The 14149-nt window shown below is 35.5% G+C and overlaps 1 protein-coding gene across 3 annotated transcripts in view; it reads right to left on the reverse strand.

The window, feature by feature from the left end:
- Window positions 1-3859: 3859 nt before the first annotated feature.
- The window catches only part of cib2 (calcium and integrin binding family member 2), a 29307-nt gene continuing 19017 nt past the window's right edge, over window positions 3860-14149 (reverse strand). For all 3 annotated transcript variants that reach the window (XM_084396745.1, XM_084396746.1, XM_084396747.1), the window contains 4 exons: window positions 13423-13534; window positions 9186-9333; window positions 8814-9009; window positions 3860-4708 (listed from right to left, as the gene is read on the reverse strand). In XM_084396745.1, the coding sequence (XP_084252871.1) occupies window positions 4687-4708; window positions 8814-9009; window positions 9186-9333; window positions 13423-13534 (478 nt within the window). In that variant the 3' untranslated portion in view covers window positions 3860-4686. The remainder of the gene's footprint in view (window positions 4709-8813; window positions 9010-9185; window positions 9334-13422; window positions 13535-14149) is intronic.

The following is a 14149-nucleotide window of genomic DNA, read 5'->3' on the forward strand; positions in this document are numbered from 1 at the left end:
GTGTGTGCACAAACCACCTTGCATGTGTGAGTCGCTGACGTCCTGTTTTATGCTCTGCATCCAGAAGAATCAATGCTCTAATGCCTACATTACTGTCAGCAGCCGGAGTGTCTGTATCAGACTGGAACAGAAGCACATCTAAATCAGCAGATGCTCAGGGTGAGAGGCGCAATTAACGAAGGCGCATCATCAGCACTTACATCCCATTGGAGTTTTTAATACAGTCCTCATAAAGGGAGTTGAAGGTAACGGGATGAGGAATTAACTGCATATTAGCGCAGGCGGCCTTATCCCTAATGACCGCACACCGCCGTGATATCGCTAAAACGGTTCCTCAACAATCCATCCAGGCATGCCTTGTTTTATGTCTGAGAACCATTTTCGTGGTTACATAAGCCCTGCAAATGGGATCTTTTTGGCAATTAACAAAAGCCCAAGTGCATTTTTATTTATTTTAACGTCTGTTTTAGTTGTTTTTGGTACGTGTAGTATCGCACAGAACTTGTCTAATGATAAAAACAATGTTAGAAACTTCAACCATTTCAGATAATCGGTGCTTTATTGGAATTTAAAGGGATAGTTCACCCCAAAATGAAAATTCTTTCATTATTTATTCACCCTCATGTAGTTGTCTCAATTTATTTGTCCATACAATGAAAGTCAGTGTCCAAAACATTGGACTCCATTGACTTTCATTGAGATGTTTTTCAAATGATCTTCTTTTGTGCTGGATGGAACGTCATACAGGTTTAGAAACATGAGGTTGCAGAAATGATTAAAAATTTTGGGTGAATTATCCCTTTAAGATCATTTTACTACTAAATGAGTGCTCATATTAAACTATGATTTCCCTCCGGTGGATGATAAAATAGTTTATAGTGAAGGCATAAAAAGTGAAAATTATGACAAAGAAACATAATAATAACAAACTTTATCCTTAATGACTTTTTATCTCATCATTATGACCGAGTCAAAATTATGAGACAAAAAGGCAGTTATGACTTTTAAAAAGTCAGACAAATTTATGACAAAAACAGTTGAGAAAATCATAATTATGACAATTGCTACAAGTCATTATTACGAATTATAAATAAAGCCATTATTATGAGATAAAAAGTAATTATTATGAAATAAAATGTTGAAATTATTACATAATAACACGAGAGGACAAGTTATAATTATGACAAAAAGTTATTGAAGACAAAGTCGAAATTGAAATAAAAACTATTATGACAAAAAAATTGATTTTCAATTGATATTGACACAAATATGAGAAAAAAAGTTGAAATTTGAGAAAAAATCATAAATATGACAAAAAAACAAAATTACGATAGAAAAAAATAGAATTTTATTTGATAATTTTCATGTTAGGCCTATGTTGTAAAAAAATTTTTGGACTTATTTATTGTGAAATACCAAAGCATGATTTTTTTCTTATGTGACTGAAATTTGCTTCCATACAAAACATATCAAGAGACTAGATAAAATATATAATCTATATCTAAGGATGGGGTGGATCTCTTTTGACTTTGACCTAGCAACCACACAAAACAGCCTAGCAACCACATAGCAATGCCATAGCAGGCTCCCAAAATGTCCAAACAACCATGGGCCCTATTTTAACGATCTGAAACGCAAGTGTCAAAGCGCACAGCGCAAGTAACTTTGTGGGCGGGTCTTGGCGCTGTTGCTATTTTCCCGGCGGGATAAATGACTCTTGCGCCTGGTGCAAATCTAAAAGGGGTTGGTCTGAAGTAGCTTCATTATTCATAGGTGTGGTTTGGGCGTAACGTGAAATAAACCAATCAGAGCGACATCTCACATTCCCTTTAAGAGCAGGCGCTCTTGTTCTAAAGCGGATTCCTATTATAACGGCGGATTTGCCAGGCGCGCGCCAGGAGCGGTTCACAGCCAAGGAGAGCAACGCTCTCGTCAGGGACGTTGGGGATGGAGAAACCCACCCAAATTAACTTCGGTTAAAAAGGCGTATGATAATTTGGGTAAATGTGTAAGCTAGATGTATGCTTTTATAATAAATTATCTATCTATCTATCTATCTATCTATCTATCTATCTATCTATCTATCTATCTATCTATCTATCTATCTATCTATCTATCTATCTATCTATCTATCTATCTATCGTAATAATGTATGATTTGCAAAAATGAAAACTGCTGCTTCTGTGTAGATGAGAGAATCAAAGTGTATGTTGTGCACGTGCGCTACATTGATTATGGCCAAGCATGCGCCCTTAAAATAGCATATGAATAACATGCGCAACGCGCCACTGACTTTAAACTATTTTTTCCTGGTTAGTGGCGCAATTGTTTTCTAAACCTGCAAAATAGCATGAAGGAACGTTTGCGCCGGAACACGCCTCCTCTTTGCGCTGAACCGCCCCGGGGAGCGCAAGTTCATTCCCTAGTTTTGCGACGTGCTTCTGTGGAGGGAAAAGCGCGCTTTGCGCGGGTGCAAACTAGGAATGATACATGCGTCAGTGTACAAAGTCAATTGCGCTGGGTGCAAGATAGGGCCCCATATATCCATTGCACATGTATGACTCATCAGTCCACTATCACGCAATGTATGAAATGACAAGATCTGCAGGATCACATACACACCGTCATCACAGCATATATATTTACACCTTAAACAATCTCCTTGCAAAAATGGCAAAATGCGCTTGAATCAATGTTGGACGCTGTTAAGAGGACAGTTAGCGGTTGACCCAGTAAATCATCAGCTGAACTAACATGGCCAAGGACAGCTCTGTGCATGTCGGGATAAAGATTTACCAGGCTCAAAGTGCGCTGTGTATAATCATACGAATGCTGAGGCAGCGCTGCTCCTAACGATCTCATTCAGCTTTAAAAGTCATTAAAGTGGAATACGACAGATAGGCCGAAGAATCATTGTTGGCCCATCTTTATTGTTAAGGTTGGTTGGTTTGCAGCTGCATAGGGCTTGAACTAGAGCGAGAGGAGGACAACGGAAAAAAAAGGACCAGGACTGGGATTGCAAAAGTTTGGAATCATGTACAGTACAAATATTTATAATAAAATTAACCAAAAGTGTCAACTCTTAAGCAGTTAATGCAATAGGCTGGTAACCAGAAGACTGCTGGTTCGATCTCCAACATGAGCAAGTCGTAAGGTTCTCCAGAGGGATTGTACCTATAAGTTCTGATATTCCGCATGGAAAAACATGTTTTGCCAAGTTTGACGTTGATACCAATGCCTTTAAATGGATCGTTTAGCATAAAATGAAAATGTAGTCATTTACTCACCCTCATATTCTCCTGTTGAACACACACAAAAAAAGATATTTGGGAAAAATGTCTCCAATGTTGTTTTGGACCCCATTGACTTCCTCCATTGTTCTGCAAAAAACTTGTACAAGCTTTGAATGATATGAGGATGAGTAAATTATGACCGAAATGCTTCCAGAGCAAAAACTAAAGGCAAACAATGGTAGACATTTATCCTCCAATGTAGAGTTGTCAAGAAACATCAGCATTGGTATCTTCCTTTAAAGCCATTTTAGGTTCGTATATGGAAGGTGCTGCAGTACAGAAAGACGACAAAGAGAGAAAAAGCTTCGAAACACTTGAAATGTAGCGTCAAGTCAAATGGACTAATTTTACTGTACTTTTGTGGTGCTTTTTTGTCCTTTTTGGAAAAGAGCAGCGTGAACGTTCTTTCGAATTTCTCTTTTTGTGTTCCACGGAGGACCGAATATGGCACAGGGCGAGTAAATGATGGCAGAATTTTCACTTTTGGGTGAACTATCCCTTTAAATAATACATTTCACCAAAATTTGGCATTAACCCTAAAGTATCATAAACAAATGCACTCAGTCAACAATTGAGAGAAAACCTTTATTAAAATTTAAGTCAAATGCCCTCTATCACATCAAATACTGAAAAAAGTCAAAGAAAAGAGACAGTTTGACACTATCCCTTCTGTCCTAACTTGAGGTGTTAGAGGGATCTGCAGGCGGAACAAATACATGGAGTGCGAATGACAGAGAAGAAGACAATAGGAGAATATATGATGACAGAGCCCTTCGTTCAACTGGAGAACATTTAGATATGATTGTCGTCATGCTCCAGTACTATAAGCAATTAGATTGTGAAATGGCTAAGCTAGAAACATTAGGGAATGGGAAAAGGTGGGGAACGTAATCTAATTCATGCATTTAATGGAGAAAGATTGCATAGCTGTAGAAAACACTGTCTCAGTGGTGCTGACGCCTGTAATGTGCTTTTTAGCCCTCTCTCTCACTCTCTTGTCCAGTTTGTTTGTTCCTTCCTGAAAACTGTCCCATGATTTATTTGATCCCGCATAAGAGTCTTTAGAAACAGGAGAGTGAGTCAAAATGTTATCCAATGTGCCACGGACATTGGTAGAAGCCCATAAAAGCGGTTTACGCCCGCATTAGTTTTACTCCAGGAGCAGGTGTGTGGGTCAAACCCACAAAAGGCCTCACCTTTCCATTTTGTCTCTCTGAAAACCCAAGGAATTTCTGATCCAAAGTTTTCTGAAAAAACAGCCATGCATTTGTCAGTAATCCCGTCTAGTGTGCTTCCGGTGCAAAAACCAAAGGAAACCAGTAGACATTTATCCTTCGATGTGGACTTGTCTGTTCAAGGAACGTCAGCATTGGTATCTTCCGTTGAAGCCATTTTAGATTCGTATATGGAAGGTGCTGAGGTACAGAAAGACAACAAAGAGAGAAATAGCATATTAGATTAGAGGTAAAAGTCAAAATTGAAAGATCCCCTTTCATGCCCCTAAAGCATCGTTTATCTGACCAAAAAAGTGACAAAGCCTGGATATATATTTTAGGATTTGCGTTTTACAGCCTTAACCATTCGAGGCAATTTTGTTGTCTCACTGGTAACTGATGACAACTGAGCATTACGTTCTTAAAAAGTATTCAAGCAGATGGCTTTTGATAATGAAATGTTAAAATTAATTTGGAATTCCACCAGATCGAATGGCAGAAAGAGTTCCAAACCTTTGTCATAGATCTTTAACAATAGACATTAACCACCTGTGCATACTTCACATGGGGGAAGTGCTGTGCCATTCTCTTAAACGGACAATTTTACCTCATGTCACCCTTTATTGACATTTGAATGAACGTTTAAAACAGTGAAGGAGGAATTCACAAAGTTTGAATTGTACCTGTTGGTTTGTACATGCTGCCATTATTGTTTTTGCCCCCGATTCACTAAAGAAATTTGCATTATCAGGTACCCGCACAAAAATGGCAAAAACTAAAAACTAAACAAAAGTTTGCTGAACACAATTTATATATTATATCTAACTTATTTATTTATTTATTCATTCATTTTATTTATTGATTAATATATTATTAGAAAAAGAATATACTACCATACAAAAGTTTGGGGTCAGTAAGTTTATGTTTTTGAAAAAAGTTTCTTTTTGAAAAAAATTAAGGCTGCATATAATTAGCAAAATCAGTATTATTGTGAAATATTATTACAATAAAAATTTTTTTTTCTATTTTAATTTAATTATTATGCAATTTATTCCTGTCAAGGCAACTCTGAATTTTCAGCATCATTCAATGTCACAAGATCCTTCAGAAATCATTCTAATATGATGAATTTGTGCTCAAGAAACATTTCTTCTGATTAAATTGTTGTGCTTCTATTATTTGATGAATAGAAAGTCCAAAAAAGCAGCATTTATTTGAAATTATATATATATATTTGTAACAATTTATATATTTCTTACAATTTAAAAGTCTTTACTTTCACTTTTTTGAAAAAGAAACTTAATGACCCCGAACTTTTGAATGGTAGTGTATATACAGTATATACAGAGTTTACAGCATTTAGCACTTGGTTAAATTGAATTGTGAGTGGTTAGTAATCAAGACAAGTATTTGTGTTGAAATACCGTGTGCAAAAGGCATAAATGTTTAATCAATTGGAGTGATTATGCATCAGCACTTCAATGAATTCTTTCAAGAAATAAGCACAACAGATTAAAACAAGAAGATGAAATAAGATTTCAAGTGTTTCTTGTAGCACTCAGAGGGCCCTATCTTGCACCCAGCGCAATTGACTTTGTACACCGACGCATGTATCATTCCTATTTTGCACCCGCGCACAGCGGACTTTTCCCTCCACAGACGCATGTCCGTAAATTAGGAAATGAACTTGCGCTCCCGGGGGCGGTGCAGCAAAAAGATGAGGCGTGTTCCGGCGCAAACGTTCCCTGATGCTATTTTGCAGGTTTAGAAAACAATTCCGCCACAGACCAGGAGAAACCTAGTCTAAAGTCAGTGGCGCGTTGCGCATGTTATTCATATGCTATTTTAAGGGCGCATGCTTGGCCATAATCAATGTAGCGTGTGCACAATGCGCATACACTTTGCTTATCTCATCTACACACAGACTGAGCAGTTCTCATTTTTAGAAAACCATACATTATTACAACGAAAAATATGAACACACGAGGGAAATCGTTGTGTCTATTAAGATGTGAAAAAAATAGGCATAAATCTAGCTTACACATTTACCCAAATTATTATACGCCTGTTTAACCGAAGCTAATTTGGGTGTGTTTCTCCATCCCCATACAATGTCACTTCTCTGTGTTTTACGGCCCTGACGAGAATGTCGGCCTCCTCGACTGTGAACCGCTCCTGGCGTGCGCCTGGCAAATCCGCCGTTATAATAGCAGTCCGCCATGGAACAAGCGCGCCTGCTCTTAAAGGGAATGTGAGATGTCGCTCTGATTGGTTTATTTCACGTTACGCCAAAACCACACCTATGAATAATGAAGCTACTTCAGACCAACCCCTTTTAGATTTGGATTTTAGATTTTTAGAAGAGTCATTTATCCCACCGTTATAATAGCAACAGCGCCCAAGAGCCGCCCACAAAGTTACTTGCGTTTCGTGCTTAAAACTTGCGTTTCAGATTGTTAAAATAGGGCCCAGAATATTTAAATTACTTTTATCCTTAAACCCTGTAGTGAATGTTTTAGGTTTAGGGGTCCATGGTCCCATTAATGTTGAAAATTGCTGAGTCATACAAGCACCGATTCTGTTTTAGGACGTTGGTGCAGAAATTACACATGCCACCTTAAAGTGAAGTCAAATCCCTTATGGTGTTCCACATGGCTCCATTTTGGGACCGCTTCTTTTTGTTTTATATATATATATATATATATATATATATATATATATATATATATATATATATATATATATATGATTCCCCTAGGTCCCCTATGCCGATGACACTCAGCTTTATCATACTGTTAAAAATAACAGCGGTTCGGTGTCTAATCTTTTTGAATGTCTTTGTGACATTAAATGCTGGATGGACATTTTTTTTTTTTTTTTACAGTTAACTAGTGATAAAACTAAGATAAATGTCTTTGGCCCATCAGTTATGACTTCTGGCATTATCAATCAACTTGGTCCAGTCTCGACCAATGTGCGAGACTGTGTCAAAAACCTTCGTGTTATCTTCGATCCTACTTTGTATTTTGACAAGCAGATCAGTGCTGTTGTAAAAAGCAGTTTCTTTCAGTTAAGATTGCTAAAATCAAGAAGATGATTTCTAAGAATATCTTCATGCACTGCAATGGAAAGATAACCTATATTCTTATGGGTAAATAAGACAAATTTAAGAGGGTCTGGAGTCCCTTTTTATAATTTATTGAACGTGGGGATATTACCAATATAATAGAGGAGGAACAAAATGCTTAATTAGGTATAATATTCATATGGAAATATATTTTAATGTGCACTATATTAACCCTACTTTAATGCTTATATTTGTGGTTACTATTGACTGCAATGTATTGTAAACTCTGTCTCCCAAAGTACATACTGTATTACCCAGTGTTGGTTTGTGCTATTGCACTTTTCATGTAATATGTGCCCCAGTGTTTGTTTGTTTGCTTTGTTTTTGTACATTATATGTGTTGTTACAGACATGTGATGTACATTGTTGTGTAAGTGTTCAAGAAAATGCAATAAATAATATTTTTCTGAAAAAAACGAACTGCTTTAGATCATTTTCAGTTGCTGCAAAACGCGGCAGCCAGATTATTGATTGGCACTAGAAACCTCTATTTGAGGTTGTATAATTTTAATTTGTCCATTTGTTTTTTGTATTATTATTTAAATCAGGTTTAAATCTGTTTTACTCTACCTGCACAGCACTTTGGTTTTAACTTCTGTTGTTTTAAAATGTGCTTTATAAATAAATATACTAAACTTAAGTAACAAAATAGTACAGTCAGCAGAATGCTAAAAGCATTAACTTTCTATGAGTGTTCGAGAAAGTGATTCCCTCATTGACTGACAGCTGCTAAAAGCGATTCTAGATTTTTTGGTCTCCAGGTCTCCAAATAATGGTACAAAACGTTCCTGCCCCTCTCAATCATGTGGTCTGTGAGGCACAGCTGTGCAGTCCAAAAAGGCCTGTAAAAGCCAAGCAGAGGAACTCTTGCCCCATAAAGAATATTTGAGCGTACTGCAGCCAAATTATAGCAGTGTGCCTCCAGAGCAAAGTGCTTACCATGATGTTAGCAACTAGCATAACTGGCTTTACACTCATAAGGACTATGTCCAATGAGTACATTAACTCCCAATATATATAATGAGAATATTGCCCGCATTCTCCACCATCTTGGATAGATTGGACTACCAAAAGTAATAGGACTACCTTTAAATGAAATAATTTTAGTAATACAACAGCAAAATCAAACTCTGGTTAGCATACATCTGAGGAAACAGGTCACTTTACCAATATTCTTACCTTAAAAAGTCAGGAGCCCTGGAGATCATGTTCTCAAAGTCAGCAAAGGAGAGCTTGCTGTCTCCATCCAGGTCGGCCTCCTCAATGGCCTTCTCACACACCAGAATAACCTCCTCCGGTGTTAACTCCTCCTTTGTTAACCTGTTTAGAGTCTGTTCTAAGTCCTCCTTGCAGATGTAATTATCCACATTGAAGTCTAAGATCAAAACATGATGATAAGAGTTAACTACAAGTTGCTGCACCGTTTATGAATGTTGCAATATAAATGTTGATTACAACCTCTAAAACTGTGTGCATTGTTACAATCACATTGTAAATTTTACATTGTTGTTGTAGTGGACTGTACATAAGGTAATGAAAAATGACATTTACCATATATTTTAAAAGCATAAATGGCTTTCAGTTCTCTCGGAGCCATTTCGCTGAGAACCGAAAACATGTCCACAAAGTCGTTGAAGCTGAGGTTCCCCTGGCCATCTTCGGAGAACGATTCCACAATCCGATTCCTGAATGGATTCTCCTAGAAAACAGACATTGAGAGGTTTCTTCTTGCACAATTCCCTGTGTTCAGTTCCTGTGGTTTGTTCCTTTTTGCCTTTGTTTCCATATACCTTGTTAGTCACCATAACAACTGATTACCCACACCTGTGCCTTGTTATCTTCTTGTTAGCCCGTGTAAAATATTATAATAACATAATAATATCAAATATTTATATTTTATTTAATTTCAGCTTTATTTCAATTACTGAAAACCATTTTTAATAGTTTTAGAATTAGTTAACAATAACAACTCTCTCTCTCTGCACATATCTAGATATTCTTATGGAAACCTGTAATTTTTTATTGTATAGAACTAGAATTGAAACTTTACAACAACAACAACAACAACAAAGGATCATGGTATCACTATGTAAATACAATGAAAACCATACAATACCATATTATTCTTTAAAATGTTTTACAAACTATCAAGTTAACAGATTTTCCTTTAAAATCAGTGTAAAAATTTTTTTGGGAAAACGTCTACAGATTGCTTCTAGGCCTAGCAATAGAGTACAAATCTATGGCTGTACATAAGCATGTGTGCAGCAGTGGGAGTTTTGCTGAGTGAGTCATGTATAAAATGTAGAATGGCTGACTCCCCAAACTGGTGCTCATATATTTCTTACTGGCTATTGGCCTAAAGGATTTTTTATGCCCTATGCTACTAGCTGACTCAACAGCTCTGGGAACAGTAGCATGAACACAGCAGAGCAGGATCAACCTAAACATTTCACCTCTGTTTATAGCACTAAAAATCCTTTGAATGGTTATAACTAGACTTTAACATTTTTGGAATGTGAGTGGTGGTTTGCACTTTCTTTCATGATGTCTGGGTGTTCAATCAGACAAAATAGCTTCAAAAATTACATAAAAAGTTGGATTTAGATTTATCAGCCAAAACATCAGTTATCAGTTTTTACATTCATGTAAATAAATATGGAATCAGATTGCAAGGTTTAGAGTTCATATAAACAGATTCGTTTGAATCGAAGAAAATTAGGTTAGGCTGCTTCATGGGCAACAGCATAGAGAACATCCATCCATGTGTAATATCAAAACACTCTGAGGCATTTGTATTGGCAGAAGTCAAGTAAACAGCCCTCTAAGTGTGTTAAATCTCTCCACTTTTGGTTGAAAAGGCTAATTATCAGACTGAATGGGGATTGGGATTTATGTTTATAAAGGTTGAGAGGATCTTTGGAAACTGGAAGCTGTCGTAGTTCCATCAATCCCAGCTTGAATGGTCTCCATCAGTATCGTCCACCTCCTAGGGTTGGGTTTATAGCTCCTTCGTCCATCTGACAGCTTTAAAGGGCAGTAAAATTATGTTCCAACACGGGGGACATAATGGGGCTTATTCTAGAGTTGTAACATCTGACAAATGTTGACTGACTGAGGGCTGAGTCAGAAAAAGTAAAGGTGAGATCGGATCAAGTGACTTTAATAATGAATTTCTTGACTTGACTGAATTTCTAGGGTAACACTTTATAATAACGTTCAGTTGTAAGTCATTTATAAGTGGTTAGTTAATGATGAACTTATCATTAACAAAACATTCATAAATGATTAGCAAGTGATATACTAACATTTTATGTATGTTTTGTAAATTCAATTGTAAGTCATTTACAATTGATTAGTTAATGATTAACTAATCATTTACAAAACATGAATAAATGTTTAATAAATTATGTTTTTTTTTTGTATGTATGTAGCAATTAGAGGGTGCAGAAAGTGTTGTAAATGCCTTGTATACACGTACAGATCATTTGTAACAGGTAAGTAACAGTGTTCAACACAATGATGTGTAAACGCATGAATAAATCATTTACAACACTTTCTGCATCCCCTAATCTAAAAGTGTAAACTATTCATCACTTGTAAATGTGTTACACATCATTCGTAGATTACCACTTCAAGAATCAATAAGGCATAAGATCAACGAATCTTATCTACGAATGATGTATAGTTATACGAAGTGATGAATAGTTTACACTTTAGATTAAGGGATGCAGAAAGTGTTGTAAATGATTTATTCATGCATTTACACATCTATAACAGGTGTTGAAAACTGTAGTGTGTACTGCAGTGTAAGTGCTGACTGGTGAAGGTATAGACAGCTGTCTTCTCTGAAACACATGGAGTCTTTAACCACTGTGCACCTGATGTGAGCAAAACATCCAAAAAAAAAAAAAAAATTATTAAACATTTATGAAACGCATAGTCATGTTTTGTAAATGATTAGTTAATCATGAACTAATCAAATGTAAATTACTTATAACTGAATCTACAAAACATACATAAAATAATGAACATATCACTTATTAATCATTTATGAACTCATAGTCATGTTTCGTAAATGATTAGTTAATCATTTACTAATCACTTGCAAATGACTTGTAACGGAATTTACAAAACATACATAAAATGTTAGTATATCAATTGCTAATCATTTATGAATGTTTTGTAAATGATTAGTTCATCATTAATTAGCCACTTATAAATGACTTACAACTGAACGTTATTATAAAGTGTTACCATTTCGAGTTATTATTTTTAAATGGAAAAAATTTTTTGAACCTTTAGACAAAATATTTAAAAAAAAACCTCTAATATATAAGTTTGCATGTGTGTTTTTGTTTACTATGATATATGATACAGGTACATTTGGTTTGTATGGCTCAGTATGATATAGTGAGAATATGGAGCTCATACTCGAGGAAAAAACAACTCAATTTTATTCCGAGGCCTAAACTGAGTAATTTGGTACAGTTGCAGATATTTATATGGACAAAAATTAAAATGGAATTCTGATCGTTTGTAAAGCAAATCAATTTATGACAGTTTATATCAATCTTTAACAGTTTAACAGACATGCATATAAGTATCAGTTGTCAATGCTTAGTTTTATCGAAGCTCTGTAGTTTTATTTGTGGAGGGAAAACCTATTAATTACAATACATTGATGATAAACATTCCCCAAAAGCCTGATATCAAATCTGATACTGGCATTTTAACATGATTTTTTAAAAAATAACAAAATAAACAAATGATGTATGGATAATCAAGCAAATACAAGTTGCTTTAGTCCAGTAAAAGTTCATAATATTACCAACAATAAAAGTTATTCAGTTGCTTTATAAAAATCAGTAAAGATTTTGCAGCAAAAAGACATAAATGTATCATGACCTTTTTTACAATTATACTGAAATTCCTTTGACTCGCAAAAAAAAAAAAAAGTATAAACTGTCGATGAGACGACAGAATGCATGAAGAAGATTGTGTAAAACAGGGGTTTCAGAAAAGTTTTGATCAATTTAATAATTAGAGGCCTTACAACTTTGATTATCAAATATGATACAGCTGGCTTAACAAGGTTCAAAAAAAGTACAGGATAAACTTCTGGAGTAAGATATCCATCAGCCCTTGCCTTTTTGAAAGATCTGAAAGAGTTTTACAATAACGAGCTTATGAATGGTGCTAATAAAGCACTTCCTCTATAAAGTAACATTGTTATGACTTTAATGCTAACATAAAGCTAATGCTCTTTTTGGCTAATACTATAAACAATCCCTTGAATCTTTAGTCAGATTAAACGTATGTGTCTTTACAACCATGGGAAATCTAAAGCGCTATAACATAATTTGCTGAAACGGCACCATCTCATGGAGCGTTAACTTTCACAAGCATAGTGGTGTAATATCCCTCTCTCTCGCCGCTTGTGCTGTCATATAAACAACTCAGCCAGCATTGTCATTAAAAACCAATTTTGCCCTATAAAAACAAGTGTCTATTATATCTGATATAAACTAAAAGTGCAGAGAAGGTCATTGCACAAGTATTCTGTTGCCTAAACAAGGGTCTGGGTATATTTCTGCACCCCTTATGCTGTTGTATGTGAACTGGACGTTTATTTCTATGTAATTAACACAGACAAGTGATACAAACAGTAAAACATTCCAGTGCAGTTATACGAAATTAACTCTCTGAATGCAGCTGGACCAATTCGACTGCACTTTGCTGCATCACAAAAGTAGTAACTGGCAAAGTGGTGAACTGTTAGAATTACCTTCAGTTCCGGCATGTTGACTATGAGAGCTAAAGGGATTTTAACATCAGGGTCATTGGTGTAGTCCATTGGAACCAAATGTGGAGCCAGCTCGTGGTATCTTCCATGCAAGCTGCAATGCAGAAAATGTGAAAACTGGTTACTGGAGCATTACTGATGCTCTGGCCTTTTACCTTATCCTTTGAATCAGACCTCATTAATTTTATTCACAACTACTGCAAAATGAGAATGAACAAAATGGCCCATTTCAAATGTACTAGAGAAGAGCAAAATTAAAATATCAAGTTAAAGTCAGCATGAAACAGAAGTTGATATAGTCTTTCCTTTCCTATTCTGACATATATTTGAGTGAAACAGCTTCTCGTTTTAATCTCGTTGACCAAACAAAAAGAAAATTAAAAGAAAATGAAAAGAAAAACAAAGAGCAACAAAGGAAAATGTTTATATTTTTGTTTGGCAATGCAATGACAGAACAAAACAAAATAAAAACAGGACAAAACAACATCTCATTTATTGTTTTGTTTCTTTGTTGATTCAATGACAGCTAAATAAAATATAATAAAAACAAATAAAAAGGCAACAAACGAACAATGAGAAAAAAAACAAAACAATTTGATTTTACGCAGTATACTGCAGCAATTGACATCTCTTCTCCATCAGCGGTGGTTTATATTTAAAAGAAATCACCACAATGGATAAAACTAAATGCATTTCACAAATACTGTAA

Source organism: Rutilus rutilus (genome assembly GCF_951802725.1).
Source record: "Rutilus rutilus genome assembly, chromosome: 23".
Taxonomy (NCBI): Eukaryota; Metazoa; Chordata; class Actinopteri; order Cypriniformes; family Leuciscidae; genus Rutilus; species Rutilus rutilus.